The following is a 17,610-nucleotide window of genomic DNA, read 5'->3' as shown; positions in this document are numbered from 1 at the left end:
ATCTAATTTTGAACCACTTCTCATATCATCGTTGACCATTTTTCTTGCTTGCTGATTCTTGTTAACATCTATTTCTTTAAAAAAAAAACCCATTCAAGGGCTGGAGCCATGGCTCAGTGGTAGAGCTAGTGCTTCATATGTGCTAGGTCTTAGGTTCTGCTCTAAGCACTCCAAAACAAATAAATAAAACAAATACATAAAGTACCAAAGACACAACCAAAAAATGAAACAAAATATCCACATAGTAACTAAGTGCTATTTAAGCTATAGTGGATACATATATAAAGCATTTTGAAACAACAAGCAAAGCAAAATTGAAGTCATAGGACTGAGCTTACCCTAGGTGTGCTTGTTTATTTATACTGATGTAAGGTGCACAGTAATAAAGGAGCAAGGGTAATATCCCCAAGGGAAGCCATGCAGCCACATAGTGAGAGCTCAGAACTCAGCTAGCTGCACACACGCCAATGCCCACACATCACGTGCCAATGCCCACACATCATACTTTCCATCCAGTCCCAACAGTAGGCCTCCAATGGTAGCTCAGTCTTTATCCAAAGGGAAACTCTAGAAAGTTTCCTTCTTGTCTGTACAAATGAGGGAGTGGGGGTGGGGGTGGAAATTACCTGTTGCAGCGGAAGGTCTTTTTGCCTGCTGAATTGGGGCTTTTCAGTCCCAAGAGATTTCAGCTCGGGGAAGCTCACTGGCTCGAGGACTGTCTGGTACTCTAAAGGGCTCTTTAGAATAGGAGGATGCTGAAAAAAAAAAAAAAAAAAAAAAAAAGTCATGATGGCAGACTATTTCAAAAGCAAGTCCCAGGCTGGAGGAATGGCTTAGTGGTTAAGGCACTTGCCTACAAAGCCAAAGGACCCAGGTTCGATTCCCCAGGACCCACATTAGCCAGATGCACAAGGAGGCACATGCATCTGGAGTTCATATGCAGTGGCTGGAGGCCCTGGTGTGCCCATTCTCTCCCCCCACTTTCTCTGTCAAATAAATTAGTTAATTAAAAAAAAACAAGTCCCACCTTAAATCTAATAATGGAAGTACATCACAGAAAGGTGTTCTATAAAGTAAGCAACAGGGCTAGAGAGATGGCTCAGTGGTTAAGGCGCTTTCCTGCAATGCCAAAGGAACCAGGTTCAATTCCCCAGGACCCATGTTAGCCCAATACACAAGGTGGCACATGAAGCTGGAGTTATTTACAGTGGCTGAAGGCCCTAGCCTGCCCATTCTCTCTCTCTCTCTGCAATAATATAAAGTAAGCAACAGTCCTTTGCTATTTACTATTACATAATGTACTTATTTCAAAACAATTTAAAAAACCACTTGATGTAGTGAGATGGTCACATCATTTCTTCAACATTTGTCCAAAGAATTTAAAAAGTCAGAAAATTCAATGCCATTAAAAATAATAATAATAAGCCAGGCGTGGTGGTGCAAGCCTTTAATCCCAGTACTCAGGAGGCAGAGGTGGGAGGATCACCATGAATTCAAGGCCAGCCTGGACTAGAAGTGAGTCTCTACCTTGAAAAACCAAAATAATAATAATAATAATAAAGTGAAAAAGAATATTTGAGCTGTTTCTGCCATCTTGGGTCCTGTGGATGCCTGCTGGGAACAGGACTTCTACCAGACAAATATGTCTGGAAGGCTCTGGCACAAGGGTGTCCACAACCAAAGGGAACACACAGCTGTTTTTAAAACTGAAGGTGTTTATTCCCGAGATGAAAACAAACTACTTGGTTAACAGATGTGCTTATATGTACAAAGCAAAAACAACACAGTACTCTTGTCAGCAAACCTAATAAAATGAGAGTAATCTGGGGAAAGGTAACTTGGGCCCAGGGAAACAGTGGAATTTGGAAGCAACCTTCCTTTGGACACACAATCTATGTGATACTGTATCCTTCAAGGATTTAAGAAAAGTAAATAAATAGAAGTGTATTTGTAGTCTTGCAAAAAAAAAAAATATCTGAAAGGGAAAGGGATATAACTATGCTTATCACCTCAACTATTCCTTATGTTTACTTTATATATATTTAATTTAGATAAACTATTAGGTTGTATATATAGCCAAACTCATTTCTGTGTATTTAAGTCTCCAAGTAGCAATTACTCATAAGTATCCAAGCCAATCTTTTTTTTTTTTTTTTTGGTTTTTGTTTTTCAAGGTAGTCTCACTCCAGCCCACGCTGACCTGGAATTCACTATAAAGTCTTAGGGTGGCCTTGAACTCACAACAATCCTCCTACCTCAGCCTTCTGAGTGCTGGGATTAAAGGTATATGCCACCATGCCCAGCTGCATGCAAATCTTAAGTAAAAGCTGATTTGTAAGATGAATGTTTGTACTTAACAGAATGCTTTCAAAAATCATGAGGATACTTTAGCTACGTGATACTCTAGCTAGTATATATAAATATTTGTATATAAAAATTAAAAAGCACCCTGGAAACAAGTTTTGTGTACCTGATGTCAAATTTAAATAATTTTATCTATAAAGGCTGCATTTTCTAGTTAAGTGGAATCACAGAAGCCCTTCAACCTAAATCCTTCCTGTATGAAGAAGCCTTACACCGGAGCTCAAGATCAGCAGGAACATGCAAACTCATTAGACCAACCCCAAACCATCCTGTGGCCACCACCACCTCAGCCCAGAAACCTGTCCGTGACAGGAAATAAAAATCAGACTCCAGCGTGCCCATCCCTGGCAGCTTACCGGCTCCTCGCCGTGTTTCTCCTGAAGCATCATCTGCACCTTTTCCAAATTACACTTCACAGTTCTGAGTTTCAGGGAAAGTGCCTCGGCCTCACGCTGAGTGGCCCCGCTGTCCCCCAGGCCCCAATCTGCACAAGTGTCTAGCAGAGAGGCAACCTTGCGTTCAATCTCAGTCAGCATAGCCTAGGAAAGAGCATTGTTTAATCACTCAGGACTGTTTTATTTATTTATTTATTTTTAATTTTCTGTTTGAGAGAGAGAGAGAGAATGAGAATTGGCGCGCTGGGGCCTCAGCCACTGCAATCCAACTCCAGATGCTTTTGCCACCTAGTGGGCATGTGCGACCTTGTGCTTGCCTCAACTTTGTGCATCTGGCTTACATGGATCTGGAGAGTCCAGCATGGGTCCTTAGGCTTTGCAGGCCAGCGCCTTAACTGCTAAGCCATCTCTCTTAGCCCGGGTTGTTTTTTTGTTTATTTATTTATTTTTATTCATGAAAGAGAGAATGAGCATGCCAAAGCCTCCAGCCACTGCAAACGAACTCCAGGTACCTGTGTCCTCTTGAGCATCTGACTTATGTGGGTCCTGGGGAATCGAACTGAGGTTCTTTGGCTTTATAGGCAAATGCCTTAACCGCTAAGCCATCTCTCCAGTCCAGGTTGTTTTTTTTTTTTTTTTTTTTTTTTTTTTTTTTTACAAGGAGTAGGAGATGAGAATTGAACACAAAACCTCTGTCTATGACAAGCACGAGCTGTACCCCACTTCATGTGTTAGTGTCAAGAAATAGTGTTCCTCTGAATAAGTGAGGCTTGTTTCCTTTAGCTAAGGGCATATGAGATGTCACAGAAAAACAGGATGGAAAGGACCTTGGGAACTTAAAAACTTCCACATAATTTCTGTGTAGCCAAACTGATCCTGATTGCACGTGCTGCATTCTAGAACAATCTACAATAAGTGATTTTCCCAGCACCTCAGAAAGCACCGCATACTGTGTCCATGACAGGTAACAACAGATGCTAGAACTAGCCTATCTAGGTTTGAATCCCAGCCTTGCCACTTAGTAGCTGTGTTCACACAGACCGTGTATGCCTCAAGTAACCTTTAAAATAGGGGAAATGATTAGAATTTACAACCTAAGCCTGGTGTGGTGGCGCATGCCTTGAATCCTAGCACTCAGGAGGCAAAGGTGGGAGGATCGCTGTGAGTTGGAGGACAGCTTGAGACTACATAGTAAATTCCAGGTCAGCCTGGGCAGTATGAGAGCCTGCCTCAAAAAAAAAATAAAATAAAATAAAAAAGAAAAAAGAAAAATAAAAAAGAATTTACCACCTACTGTCATTGTGAGAATTCACGAATTAAATCCATGCATTTTCACCTTAATCCATATGTTTTGGATTTAATGAGCTAACAATCATGTACTCTGTGCTTAGAAAGTGTTAAGCAAATGGGCTGGAGAGATGGCTTAGCGGTTAAGCGCTTGCCTGTGAAGCCTAAGGACCCCGGTTCAAGGCTTGGTTCCCCAGGTCCCACGTTAGCCAGATGCACAAGGGGGCGCATGCGTCTGGAGTTCGTTTGCAGAGGCTGGAAGCCCTGGCGCACCCATTCTCTCCCTCCCTCTATCTGTCTTTCTCTCTGTGTCTGTCGCACTCAAATAAAGAAATTAAAGAAATGAACCAAAAAAAAAAATTTTAAATGGAAAGTGTTAAGCACAAAGCTAATTGAAAATTGACTATTACTGACTTTAAAAAAGTTATTTCTCGGGCTGGAGAGATGGCTTAGTGGTTAAGCGCTTGCCTGTGAAGCCTAAGGACCCCGGTTCGAGGCTCGGTTCCCCAGGTCCCACGTTAGCCAGATGCACAAGGGGGCACACGCGTCTGGAGTTCATTCTCTCCCTCTCCCTCTATCTGTCTTTCTCTCTGTGTCTGTCGCTCTCAAATAAATAAATAAAAAAAATTTTAAAAAAAAAGTTATTTCTCTCTCTCTCCCTATGTGTGTGTGGGGGGGGCAGGGTCTCTTGTCACTGCAACAAACACGAGCTGCATATGCCACTTTACGTGGGTGCTGAGGCACGGACCCAGGATATCAGGCTCTGCACTTATCAGCCCTGACCATTCTCACTCTCCCCACCTTACTAATCTTTGCTGTTGTATCCAAGAGCCAAATAGAATTAAAAAAAAGAAGGAGGAGGAGAGCTGGAGCGAGAGAGCTCAGTAGCTAAGGCACTTGGCCTGCAAAGCCTAATGACCTGAACCCACATATTCCCCAGAACCCACATACAGCCAGATGCACATAGTAGCACATGCATCTCGAGTTCTTCTGTAGCCCTGGTGTGCCCATTCTCTGCCTCTCTGCTGTCTCTCTCTGCTTGCAAATAATTAAGAATTCTACACAAGTACTCGAAAACTCTTTCCCTTGCTCTTTTCCTTCTCTTTCTCAAGCCAAACAAGTCTTCAAAAGATCAGAACACTAGAGAAAGAACATGAAATGCTGAGTCATTGATACGACTGGCCCATCTATGCACAGGTCTAAAAATAAAGCCACTGGATGAAGCGTGGTCCCATTAAGTTAAGTTCTTAACATTCCTCTCCAACAGAGCCCTGGCTCAGGAGTGTGTGCAGTCATGCCAACTTGCTGGGCACAGGGTCAAAGGCAGTATGCACACTCACATTCCAGCACTGAGACCATTGGCATTAAAATAACCTATGACTAAGAAACTTAGAGAAAAACTCTTCCTTTAGCACGCATTTTCAAATAACATATCGCATTATCCTTTTACTCAAGCTAAATACTTATATCCCATATCCTACCGACTCTATAGAAGTTGATAGCCTCTTCGTTTTTGTTTAATAAAAAAAATTGGGGGGGGGCTGGAGAGAGAGCTTAGCAGTTAAGCGCTTGCCTGTGAAGCCTAAGGACCCCGGTTCGAGGCTCGGTTCCCCAGGTCCCACGTTAGCCAGATACACAAGGGGGTGCAGGCGTCTGGAGTTTGTTTGCAATGGCTGGAAGCCCTGGCATGCCCATTCTCTCTCTCTCCCTCTATCTGTCTTTCTCTCTGTCTGTCACTCTCAAATAAATAAATAAAAAATGAACAAAAAATATAAAAAAACAAAAAAAAATTTTTGAACTTGGGTCTCATGTAATCCAGACTGGCCTAGAACTTGCTAAGCAGCCAAGAATAACCTTGAGCTCCTGAAAATTTAAACTCCTGCCTCTGCTTCCCAGTGCTGGGATTACAGGTGTGGGCTGCCATGCTTAGATTCTCATGAACGTAACATGCATTCGTGGCTGTGAGGGAAGGGTAACAGAAGGTGGTTTTCCCATTCAGCTATTTTACACATATTTCACATATCTATGTATAGATACTTCATGGGATCATTTTAATTGCTGTCAAACTGGCTTTTTTTTTTTTTTTTGAGGTAGGGTCACACTCATTCACTCAAATTCAGGCTGACCTGGAATTCACTAAGTAGTCTCAGGGTGGCCTCAAACTATGGTGATCCTCTTACCCCTGCCTCCCAAGTGCTGAGATTAAAAGTGTACACCACCACACCCAGCCAGACTGACATCCTGTGGTTGACTTACAGCCTCCCCTGGTTACTGCTTTTGAAAGCTGCTTCCAGCAGCTTTAATTTTAATTAATTTTGTAATTAATGCTGATATGGTCATTTTTCTCACTTTGGATTACTTTCTGAGAATAAATTGAAAATAATGGCACCATTAGGACCAAGAGGATGGACATTTTATATGGTCACAGCTAACTTTTCAAAATGTTGAATCAATTACACAGAGTTGTTAGACAGGGTCTACTTTTCTAGAGTTTTGATATAAATTTTGCTAATATAAAATAGGAACAACACAACAGCTCTTTGAATTCATGTATCTGTCCTATGTTTATTTCTCTACTTCAGGTCAGAACCATTAGTTCAAATCCCATTGGTGTGAAATTCAAAATTTTTTTTAACATATTCTGTGTTTTTTAAAATATAGTGCAAACAAGCATCTATCTAATCATGTAGAACCTCGGAACTGTACCTGACATCTGCCAGCCATCTACAAGACAAGTCCAGGAGCTAGAAAAAGTCCTGGGCCTCTACTGCTCTATGGAGCATGCTGACCTAGATTCTCCATCATACAGCAGTGATATCTTCTAGATGCATAAGCCCTCTGGGAGTCTGTGTCCACCCCGCCCCCTCCCCAAGCCACACTTTAGCCCCTGGAAGGTCCCCTGCTGGGAAAAATTTCCTGAGCCCTCAGAAACACAATCCTGCCTATGTGTGGCCCACAGAAAGCTTGTGGTGTGTTGCTGCCATCTAGAGGGCATACTTTCTCTCTCCCTTTCTAGATTAGTTTGGAGGGGGAGAGGGGAAAAGAGAGAGGGGAGGGGCAAAAGGAGAGAAAGAGACAGAGAGCTTCAGATGCACGCACCACCTTGTGCATCTGGCGTTACATTGGTATTGGGGAACTGAACCTGGGCCAGCAGGCTTTGCAAGCACGCGCCTTTAACCATCGAACCATCTCCCCAGCTCTTTTCTTTGCACAGCCCTAAAATCCCCAGAATAGAGACAGTGGCTAGGGTATGGGATTCTGGTTGTGAGCAAGCAGTGGCCATTGGCTGGCAAATGGACAGGATGGCCTTAAACTTGAAAACACCTCGGTCTCAGCTTAGTGTAGCCCAGCCCTGTACTGCACTGGACTGCCTTCGACTACAGCCATCCCTTCACCAGCCAGGCCAACCAGAGTGTCTGAAAGGACACACTTTTTAGAACTGGTCACAAAGACTTACTGTCGAGGGTCAGAGGTGCCGAGCTGCTCTAAGAAGATCAAACCGTCCACCTAACCCCTATCCGTGGAGGTAGTTCTGGTATTGTCACACTGTGGCTTGGGAACAAGAAGGGGAGGGGCACACCACTGTTGGAGGGCTGGCTACCCTGACAACGTAACAGCATTCTGAAGGAAAGCCATGGGATACTGAGGTAGGGGGATGTCCTCATCCTTGGCAGGAGGCCAAGGCTGGTCTCCTGAGTAGAGCTCATGAGAGGTTGTCTCAAGCAGCCAGTAGGCCTCTGCTGTGGTGACAATTATAGAGCTGTGATGTCATTCCAGCTCTTCCCTGGTGGGACACAGAAATCCCAGTGATTGGGCTGAGCCAGCCAGCGTTACTGAGTGACTGGAAGTTGCTGTCCTCCCGCCTCTGCCTCTGGAGCAAGATGGGGAGCGTTCCTTCTAAAATGGCCAGAAATCCCTTTCATGCTGCATTTGCCATCTTGCACACATCAGGACGTTCAGTTTCATTTCTGATAAAGTATCCATAAACTCATGATTACGAATATAAACAACAGCATTTACTGAATGCTGTTTATATACTTCTCTTACTAGACCCTGCTTTCTGATTATCTTAATCCTGATAAAAATTCTGTGAGTCAATCCACGCCGCTATGTGAGGAAAATGAGGGTTAGAAGTTAGCTTCTCCAAGTTAATGAAAAGAGCTGGATTTGGACTCTGGATTCCGAGCTGTTATCCATCATGTTCCTTCAAATGTGCTACTCACATAAAGCAACTCAAAAGAATCACTTTGGAGTCAAGAGGAGGCCAAGGGAAACGTGAGAGTCAGAGCCACAGGAAGAGGCACACTGTTGCTTTAAGAGGCACTCACCCAGCGTTGGCAAGCCATTGGCGAAGAGGCAACCTGAGCACTCTGCCCGTTGGTCTTACCTGGCACCCGGCCAGCTCCTGTTCCACCACTTGCTGCATGTCCGCGTTTAACGTTTCCGGCTCAAAGGCCACGTTGGCTTGTTGCAGCCACTGCTCCAGCTCGGCCACTTGGGTCTTACAGACATGGAGAACTTCGGCAGGCTGGGGCCCGGTGGTCTCCCCCGGGGCCTGGACAGCTCCACGCTCCTCGTGTGGACAGTCCAGAACTGCGGCCTTGATGGGAGGTGTGACACCCTAAGATAAAAACAGAGACGATCCAGCCGTAAAATTCCAGGAGCCCACAGATCTCACCCTCGGGTATGCAAAGACCCAAGCCTGCAGAACTTGCCCCCGTTGAAAGAAGCCCAACAAGGGCGGAAGGAAGACAGAAAAGAAAAAGGTACCTCCACACTCATAGCAACAATCACGTGACCCGGTGGCCCAGGTTTCCAGGCAGCCAGCGTGCATGTACACAGGTACAGTATTCCTGGGCACGGAGGAGACAAATGGCGAGCCCCAGGAGACAGGTGAGGGTGTGTGTGTGTGTGTGTGTGTGTGTGTGTGTCCGTCCCGAACATTTCAGGGAACTGGCCAGTGCTTAAAGTTGCATGACACTCGATTAAGCAATGCTTACAACGCTGTATGCTCTATTCAAACAGACAAAAACCAAAAACAAAAACAATCTTTACTTACCATCAGGGATACAATGATATCCACCCCACCTGTTTACATCTTCCCAAATTGCCAGAGTATAAAATCTTTTAGCTTTTCTTTACTCATCTAAAATCTGTTTTAGAGCTGGGCATGGTGGCAGAAGCCTTTAATCCCAGCACTCGGGAGTCAGTAGTAAGAGGATTGCTGTGAGTTTGAGGCCACCCTGAGATTTCAGATCAGCCTGACATAGAGTAAGACCCTACCTCAAAAAAAAAAAAAAAAAAAAAAAAAAAAAAAAACAATCAATAAAATAAAATCCTTCCTAGTTAAAAAAAATAGTTTGAATAAAATAAAGAGAACTTCAGTGGAATAATCTGGGAGTTTTTCTCCCATTCCTAAGAGATTATCCCTAAAATACCTTTCACCTTTTAGATATTCAACTATTATTGAGTGAAGGTCTACTAAATGATAAAAAGCATACTTTAAACAAGTGTGAAATGGTTTTTAATGTATTGAAATAACTCAGCTTCTTACCAATGCAACAGCAAAACTTCTCCCAAATATCAAATATATTTCGATAATTATATACTAGATCATTTAAACTTAGAGATAAAAGATGGTTTGATACAAAGATAGATTTGCTTTACACGGTATTACCTATCCTTCTCCTGAATACTGATAGAGTAAATCGAACCTTTTAGAGAAATTCCTCTAGGAATAAAGATTTGTGTTTCGATCCACAAAAGTATTGTTCTCAATAAGTATTGTATTGTATTGGTTATGATCCTACTATGTTATAATATTTTCTTTGCTAGGCTTTTTGAACATTTTTTTGCATGCAATAAAGCACACAATTTGGGACAAATAACAAACTTGTAGCAGGAGTTGCTCACAAATGTACATCCTGTCAACACAAACGTACATTTCCCAGTGTTTGTGAACTTCCGTTCAAATTCAATTTCCAGTGCAACAGAGTGAACAAAATTGGTAGGTGGCAACGAAACAGGAGGGGTGTGAAAGGGCTGGGTTGGTGGAAGGATCTCTGGGTTGTATTTTCTCCCTACCTACTGTGAACTTTATGCACATTTGATCTTTCCTGGGAAATTCCTGCTTCTAGGACTGAGGGTGAGGTTCAGCGCTCACATGCTTGTTTGGCATGGAAGACACCTTAAGTTTGGTCTCCAGCTCTCCACCACTACAATGTTTTCCCGTCCTCCTCGGTAATCTACTTTTGTAACTTTCTTTAGGAAGTATCTTAAGGAAGTCTTCCTTCCTTGCTGTTTCCTCTGGGCTTCATGGAGAGTCAGGTCTATACTTGATTCACTTGCTTTCATGATCTTTATTAATCTCGATATTTTACAAATAGTAAGAGTTGTGTCATATTACTAACACGCAATAATTTCTAGTCATATGAATAGTTATTGTCTAGTTTTCAGATGTTACTACATCTTAGTGGTAACAACTTGGAGTCCTCTTTTTTGCTACCTGACAGAATCTGTTAAGAATAACTGATGGGGCTGGAGAGATGGCTTAGCAGTTAAGCGCTTGCCTGTGAAGCCTAAGGACCCTGGTTCAAAGCTCAATTCCCCAGGACTCACGGTAGCCAGATGCACAAGGGGGTGCAACGCATCTGGAGTTCATTTGCAGTGGCTGGAGGCCCTGGAGAGCCCATTCTCTCTCTCTATATATATCTGCCTCTTTCCCTCTGTCTGTCGCTCTCAAATAAATAAATAAAAATAAACAAAAATAACTTTTTTTAAAAAAAGAGTAACTGATGACCTATGATAACTGATTTATCATATCATATCATATCGGAGCACCTCTGATATGCATGTACATTTTTCAGTGAAGCCAGGTGTGATGGCGCACACCTCCCAGCACTTGGGAGGCAGAGGTAGGAGGATCTCTGTGAGTTCAAGGTCACACTGAGACTACATAGTGAATTCGAGGTTAGCCTCGGTTAGAGTGAGACCCTACCTCGAAAAACCAAAACAAACATTTTTCAGTGAACGCATTAAGTTTCTTTGCTTTCTCACTGACTAATGAGGAAATAAGCAAGATGGTGACTAATCTGGGCTTTATTTGCTAGTTATTTAAACTGGAAAGAATCAGAAAGGGGATGGAAAAAAAAAAAAACAATTATTTGCAACCTTAAACCAGCTGAAAGTGGCCTTGAAGCTCAGGGAAGGCTGCTCCTCCTCCTCTTTTTACAGTCAGTGACACTTGAGCCCCTGGGCAGTCAACAGTTCACAGGCCACCACCCCACCAAGAAGCTTCAAGGTAGTGCAGGCCCAGGCAAAGGCCACTTTGCTCCAGGTCACACAGCTCTGTGATGCTCAAATTTGAGCCCCAGTAATGTTCCACAATAGCATCCCTGTAAAATACCTTCTTTATAGGATACCTCCAAAGTCTGAAGTCAGAAATCATTCCTGAATGCTTTACAAAACATATATTAGGGAGAGGAGCTATAAATGTTGCTACAAGTACTTATGAAATAAGAGTATCATCTTGGGCTGGAGAGATGGCTTAGTGTTTAAGGTGCTTTCCTGCAAAGCCAAAAGACCCAGGTTTGACCATCCAGGACTCAAGTAAGCCAGATGCCCAAGGTGGCACATACATCTGGAGTTTGTTGGCAGAGGCTAGAGGCCCTGGCATGCCCATTCATTCTCTCTCTTTCTCAAATAAATTTTAAAAAATATTTAAAAAATATCGTGGACTGAAGAGTTGGCTTAACAGTTAAGGCATTTGCCTGCAAAGCCAAAAGGACCTTGATTTGATTTCCAGGATCCACATAAGCCAGATGCACAGGGTGGCGCATGAGTCTGGAGTTCATTTGCAGTGGCTAAAGGCCCTGGAGTGCCCATTCTCTTTCTTTCTCTCTCTGCCTTTTTCTCTTTTGCTCTCTCAAATAAATAAAATTAAAAAAGAATATCATCTATTTAACAATGAAACTAATGATACCTATATTATTAATATTAATAACAAGGCAGGCATTGTATTAAGCCAAGACCACCTCATTATTTCACACCACAATCAGTCCCAGTATTCAAATGACCAGGCGAGCTTTGAGAAGCCATGTCAACTGACAATGGGGAGCTGGAGAGATGGCTTAGCAGTTAAGGTGTTTGCCTGCAAAGCCAAAGAACCCAGGTTTGATTCTCCAGGACCCACATAAACCAGAAGCACAAGGTGGGGCATGCATCTGGAGTCCATTTGCAATGGCTGGAGGCCACACCATTCTCTTTCTCTCTCTCTAACTGCCTCTCTCTCAAATTTTAAAAAAAAAATTAATTGACCATGGTAACACACCTAGCAAGTAGAACACAATTCATTTCATTATTCCTTGCAATATGTAGACTCATTCTTCCCATGATTTCACAAGCCCTCAAGTATCCAAGCTAGATTCCTATTTCAACATATGACTGGCTGGGTGTGGTGGCACACACCTTTAATCCCAGCACTCTGGAGGCAGAGGTAGGAGGATGGTTGTGAGTTTGAGGCCACCCTGAGATTACATACTGAATTCCAGGTCAGCCTGGGTTAGAGCGAGACCCTACCTCAAAACAAAACAAAACAAACAAAAAAATCCCAAAACATATCAGTGATGTAACCTGTGAGTTGTGACCCCATTATGAACTCATACAACCGAATGTAGGTATTGTGAAAAGTTTGGCACCAGTAAAAGGTTTCTGAATGGCAGCAAATTAAAATTAATTCAAAATCAAACACATAATGAATTTGAGTTATTTCTGGCAGTGCTTTGTGTGAGCTCACTGAGCCCTTGCTTTTGAACGCACAGTGTGGGCACACTACATTATGCATGCCACACGCCATCACGGACACCAGAGAGCGCAGAACACTGAATAAAACATCTCTGTGCATAGGCTGGAGGGATGGCTTAGCAGTTAAGGTGTCTGCCTGCAAAGCCAAAGGACCCAGGTTCGATTCCTCAGGACCCATGTAAGCCAGATGCACAAGGTGATGCATTGGTCTATAGTTCGTTTGCAGCAGCTAGAGACCCTGATACAACCATTCTCTCTTCTATCTGCCTCTTTTGCTCTCTTCTTTCAAATGAATAAATAAGAATAAAATTACAAAAAAGGGGGGGTCTAGAGAGAAGACTCAGGGGTTAAAGGTGTGCCTATCCATTCTCTCTCTCTTTCTCTGTCAAATAAATAAAATATTTTAAAAATTTCTGCTCAAATTTGACACTATTGTTTTTATTTGCAGTTTTCTGCTTTTATAGAAACATAATGGATTAATCTGGGTGTGGTAGTGCATGCCTACCTTTAAACTCAGCACTCAGGAGGCAGAGGTAGGATTGTTGTGAGTTCGAGGGCAGCCAGAGACTAACTAGTGAATTCCAGGTCAGTCTGCAACCTGAACTAGAGTGAGACCCTACCTCAAAAGTCAAAAACCAAAAGAAAGAAAGAAAGGAAAAAAAGGAAGAAAGAAAAACATAATGGGGGCTGGAGAGATGGCTTAGCGGTTAAGCGCTTGCCTGTGAAGCCTAAGGACCCCGGTTCGAGGCTCGGTTCCCCAGGTCCCACGTTAGCCAGATGCACAAGGGGGCGCACGCGTCTGGAGTTCGTTTGCAGAGGCTGGAAGCCCTGGCGTGCCCATTCTCTCTCTCTCCCTCTATCTGTCTTTCTCTCTGTGTCTGTCGCTCTCAAATAAATAAATTTAAAAAAAAAAAAAAAAGTCATTCCTTAGCATATATCAAGTTAGTACACTCTGGATTGTATTGTGCTATTGTGCTAGAATATTTGATTTTAAAAACTGCTGTTTCAGGAGCTGGGTGTGGTGGCACATGCCTTTAATCCCAGCACTTGGCAGGCAGAGGTAGGAGGATCACCGTGACTTCAAGGCCACCCTGAGACTACATCTGAATTGTGAATTTCAGGTCAGCCTGAGCTAGAGTGAGACCCTACCTCAAAAACAAACAAACAAAAAAAAAAAAACAAAAAACTGATGTTTGAGTTGCTGAGTTTCATTAAAGAAAGAAAGAAAGAAACCAACCAACCAACCTACCCACCCACCCAGGGGCCGGAGAGGTGGCTTAGCAGTTAAGGTGTTTGCCTGCAAAGCCAAAGGACCCAGGTTTGACTCTCCAGGACCCACATAAGCCAGATCGATACTCAAGGTGATGCATTGGTCTGTAGTTCATTTGCAGCAGCTAGAGACACTGATACATCCATTCTGTCTTCTGTCTCTTTCTCTCTTCTTTCAAATGAATAAATAAGAATAAAATTACAAACAAAAAGGGCCTGGAGAGAAGGCTCAGGGGTTAAAGGCACTTGCTTGCAAAGCCTGATGATCCGAGTTCAGTTCCTCAGTACCCACATAAAGCCAGATAGATGTACAAAGTGGCGCATGTGTCTGGAGTTCATTTATAGTGGCAGGGGGCCGTGGCATGTCCAAACACCACCAAACACACACTCTCTCTCTCTCTCTCCTATCTGAGGCAGCTCTTTCTCTGTGTCTTAGACATAAATAAAATCATTTTTACAAAATCATTAAATGAATTTTGGCTTGGAATTATTTCTGAAATGTTCCAAAACATATTTCTGCCATTTCACACTATGTATTTATATAATATGGCATTCTCAGCATTAACTATTAGGAAATCAAAGTATCAACTCTGGAAAACATTGAAAGGCTTTATGTGTGGCAGTATTAAATATTTACCTGAGATTTCATTCTTCATGTGACTATGAGCAAGCATAGCCATCTCATCAGTGTGCAACGTTTCTTTAGTCTTTAATAAATGGAAAATCAGATTTATATAAAAGATTTTTTTTTTTTTAAGGTAGGGTCTCACTCTAACCCAAGCTGACCTAGAATTCACTATGCAGTCTCAGGGTGGCCTTGAACACATGGCGATCCTCTTACCTCTGCCTTCCAAGTGCTGGGATTAAAGGTGTGAGCCACCATGCCTGGACTTGTCTTTGTGTTTATTTTGTGCGTGTACGTGAGTGTGTCTGGGGAGTAGCATGTGCATTATGTGGCATGTGTGCATGTGTGTGGTGATGCATGCACATGGGTGAGGAGGCCAGAGGACATTGGGTGTCTTCTTCTACTGTTCTTCTGCCTTATTTCTGTGAGACAGAGTCTCTCATAGAACCTGGAGCTTGCCATGTTTGTTTTCTTTTTCTTTGGTTAGACTGGCTGACCAGTGAGCTCCAGTAATCCTCCTGTCTCTGCCCTCTTCAGGGCTGGGGGTACAGGTATTCATGGCCACACCTGGCTTTTCAATTATGTGGGAGTGAGGGAAGGCACAACAAGCACTGACCCATTTCCTTGGCCCCCAAAGAATTCTTTAATTTTTTTTCTTTTTTGTCTTAGTATCAGTGAATGTTTGATTTGTATGCCTATTTTATACTATATATACCTGGAGTCTCATTAAAAACTTCTTAGGCAAACAGGAGTCATAAGTGGAAAAAAGTTCAAGAACCTCTAATCTAAACAAGACTGTACTTGAAGTACAAATTAATTTTGTAGCTGTCAGTAATTTTCATGGCATAATCATGGCTCTTTAAACGTTTCCCTTAATATTTTACTCAGTTCTACAAACCTATGCATATTTCCCCTACTTCTCAAAAAACAAGAACCTGCCTGAAGGGCAATGCCTTGCCGCACACATGTAGTTCTCACTGGCTCAATGACCTTGACCTCAAAAACAAGAGGTTGGCTAAAGCTGATACACACACAGTCAATGAGATGGTGGCCCATCTCTGTAGGCCCTTCTTCCCCTTTCTGGTGGTGAGCCAATGATTAACTGGGAATGGCCCTGGGTAGGAAGGAAAACAGCCCCCAGAGGCCTCCCTGAGAACTACGGTGGCAGACTTCACTTTAGGAAGGCAAACTGGAATATTCTGGGGCAGTTCTCACACTCTCTCTCTCCTCCCAGCAGGGTCTCACTCTAGCCCAGACTAACTTAGAATTCACTCAGTAGCCCAGGCAGGCCTCCAAAACTCATGGCAATCCTCCTACCTCCGCCTGCTGAGTTCTGGCATTATAGGCATAAGCCACCATACCAGGCTTGGCTACTCTAATTTGCTATGTGTAGTTTTTACTCGCTTTTGTAAGCTTATGGTAGATATTGACTTGCACTGTACAATCTGATGTTTAAACACTAATTAATATAAATGCATTTTATATAGTAGACCAATACTCAATATCCATTCTTCTCCACTTCCACTGGCCCCACATGTTACATGTCAGATTAAACACAAAGTCATTATGCAATGACGACTTCACAGTCATAAATGGTGAATGAGCAGCAAATGTTCATGATCACAGCCAACAGCACGGACCAGGGCAATGGCCTTCCCAAGGAGCGCTTGGCTTGACGTGCAACGGAAAACAGCGAGCGGTCAGCGCGGGCGCGAGTCCAGAACGTGAGCAGCCAGCTTGCCGCCGTCGGAACACGGGGACTTACCTCTTCTCTCTGACTGAGGCTCGGGGACAGTGCTGGGCCTGGCTCAGTGTTTCCCGAGTCTGGGGTCAGGATGTGTGCCATGGACCTGTCACAGGTGCTGATTCTCCCATCTGCCTCCTGTGGAGAAGAGGACCAGAGATGCAGGACAGGCTCTGCCCTGTCACCAGCCCCTCTCCCCTGCTGGCTCACTGACAAGTCACCTGCTGCAGGAGAACTCAGGTGCATTTTGAGAGAAGTCCGTACTTGAAAAATAGAAATGAAAACGCCTAGATAGACAGTTCAGTGGTTAAGGGCCTTGCCTGCGAGGCCTGATGGCCTGGGTTTAATTCCCCAGTAACCACATAAAACCAGATACACAACATGGCGCATGCATCTGCTGTTTGGTTGTAGTGGTGAGAGGCCCTACAGCATACTTTTCTTTCTTTCTCTCTGTCATTGCAAATGATACAAAATATTTTTTTTTGAGGCAAGCCCACCAGACTGGCCTATTTTTTTAAATTAATTATTTATTTATTTGAGAGCGACAGACACAGAGAGAAAGACAGATAGAGGGAGAGAGAGAGAATGGGCGCGCCAGGGCTTCCAGCCTCTGCAAACGAACTCCAGACGCGTGCACCCCCTTGTGCATCTGGCTAACGTGGGACCTGGGGAACCGAGCCTCGAACCGGGGTCCTTAGGCTTCACAGGCAAGCGCTTAACCGCTAAGCCATCTCTCCAGCCCCTATTTTTTTTTTAAATGTGAGAAAGTGGGTGGAAGTGAGAATGAAATAGAAAGAGAGAGACCTGGCATGCTAGGGCCTCCAGCCACTGTAATTGAACTCCAGATGAGTGCACCACCTAGTGCGCATGTGCAACCTTGTGCATTCGCATCACCTTGTGTCTGGCTTACATGGGACCTGGAGAGTCAAACATGGGTCCTTAGGCTTTGCAGGCAAGTGCCTTAACCACTTAGCCAACTCTCCAGCCCCAAATGTATTTTAAAAGTAAATGAATAAAGCTTCCTTAGGTTTGTCTTAATTCGAGTCTTAAATTCTCTAAAACACTCTAGTTGATGAGCATATAAGGAATCCTTGGAATTAAGGATGTAACCAAATTATTATAAG

At 43.4% G+C, this 17,610-nt stretch overlaps 1 protein-coding gene across 6 annotated transcripts in view; it reads right to left on the bottom strand.

The window, feature by feature from the left end:
* Syne2 (spectrin repeat containing nuclear envelope protein 2) overlaps positions 1–17,610 on the bottom strand; it is a 392,771-nt gene that overhangs the window by 101,897 nt on the left and 273,264 nt on the right. For all 6 annotated transcript variants that reach the window (XM_045155524.1, XM_045155526.1, XM_045155527.1 and 3 more), the window contains exons 65-68: positions 16,508–16,624; positions 8,434–8,667; positions 2,721–2,903; positions 627–755 (exon numbers count right to left, since the gene is read on the bottom strand). In XM_045155524.1, coding sequence (XP_045011459.1) covers positions 627–755; positions 2,721–2,903; positions 8,434–8,667; positions 16,508–16,624 — 663 coding nt within the window. The remainder of the gene's footprint in view (positions 1–626; positions 756–2,720; positions 2,904–8,433; positions 8,668–16,507; positions 16,625–17,610) is intronic.

Source organism: Jaculus jaculus, chromosome 7 (genome assembly GCF_020740685.1).
Source record: "Jaculus jaculus isolate mJacJac1 chromosome 7, mJacJac1.mat.Y.cur, whole genome shotgun sequence".
In the NCBI taxonomy this organism is placed as follows: domain Eukaryota; kingdom Metazoa; phylum Chordata; class Mammalia; order Rodentia; family Dipodidae; genus Jaculus; species Jaculus jaculus.
The sequence above is the reverse complement of the archived record's forward strand: the minus strand, read 5'-3'. Positions and strand labels throughout refer to the sequence as shown.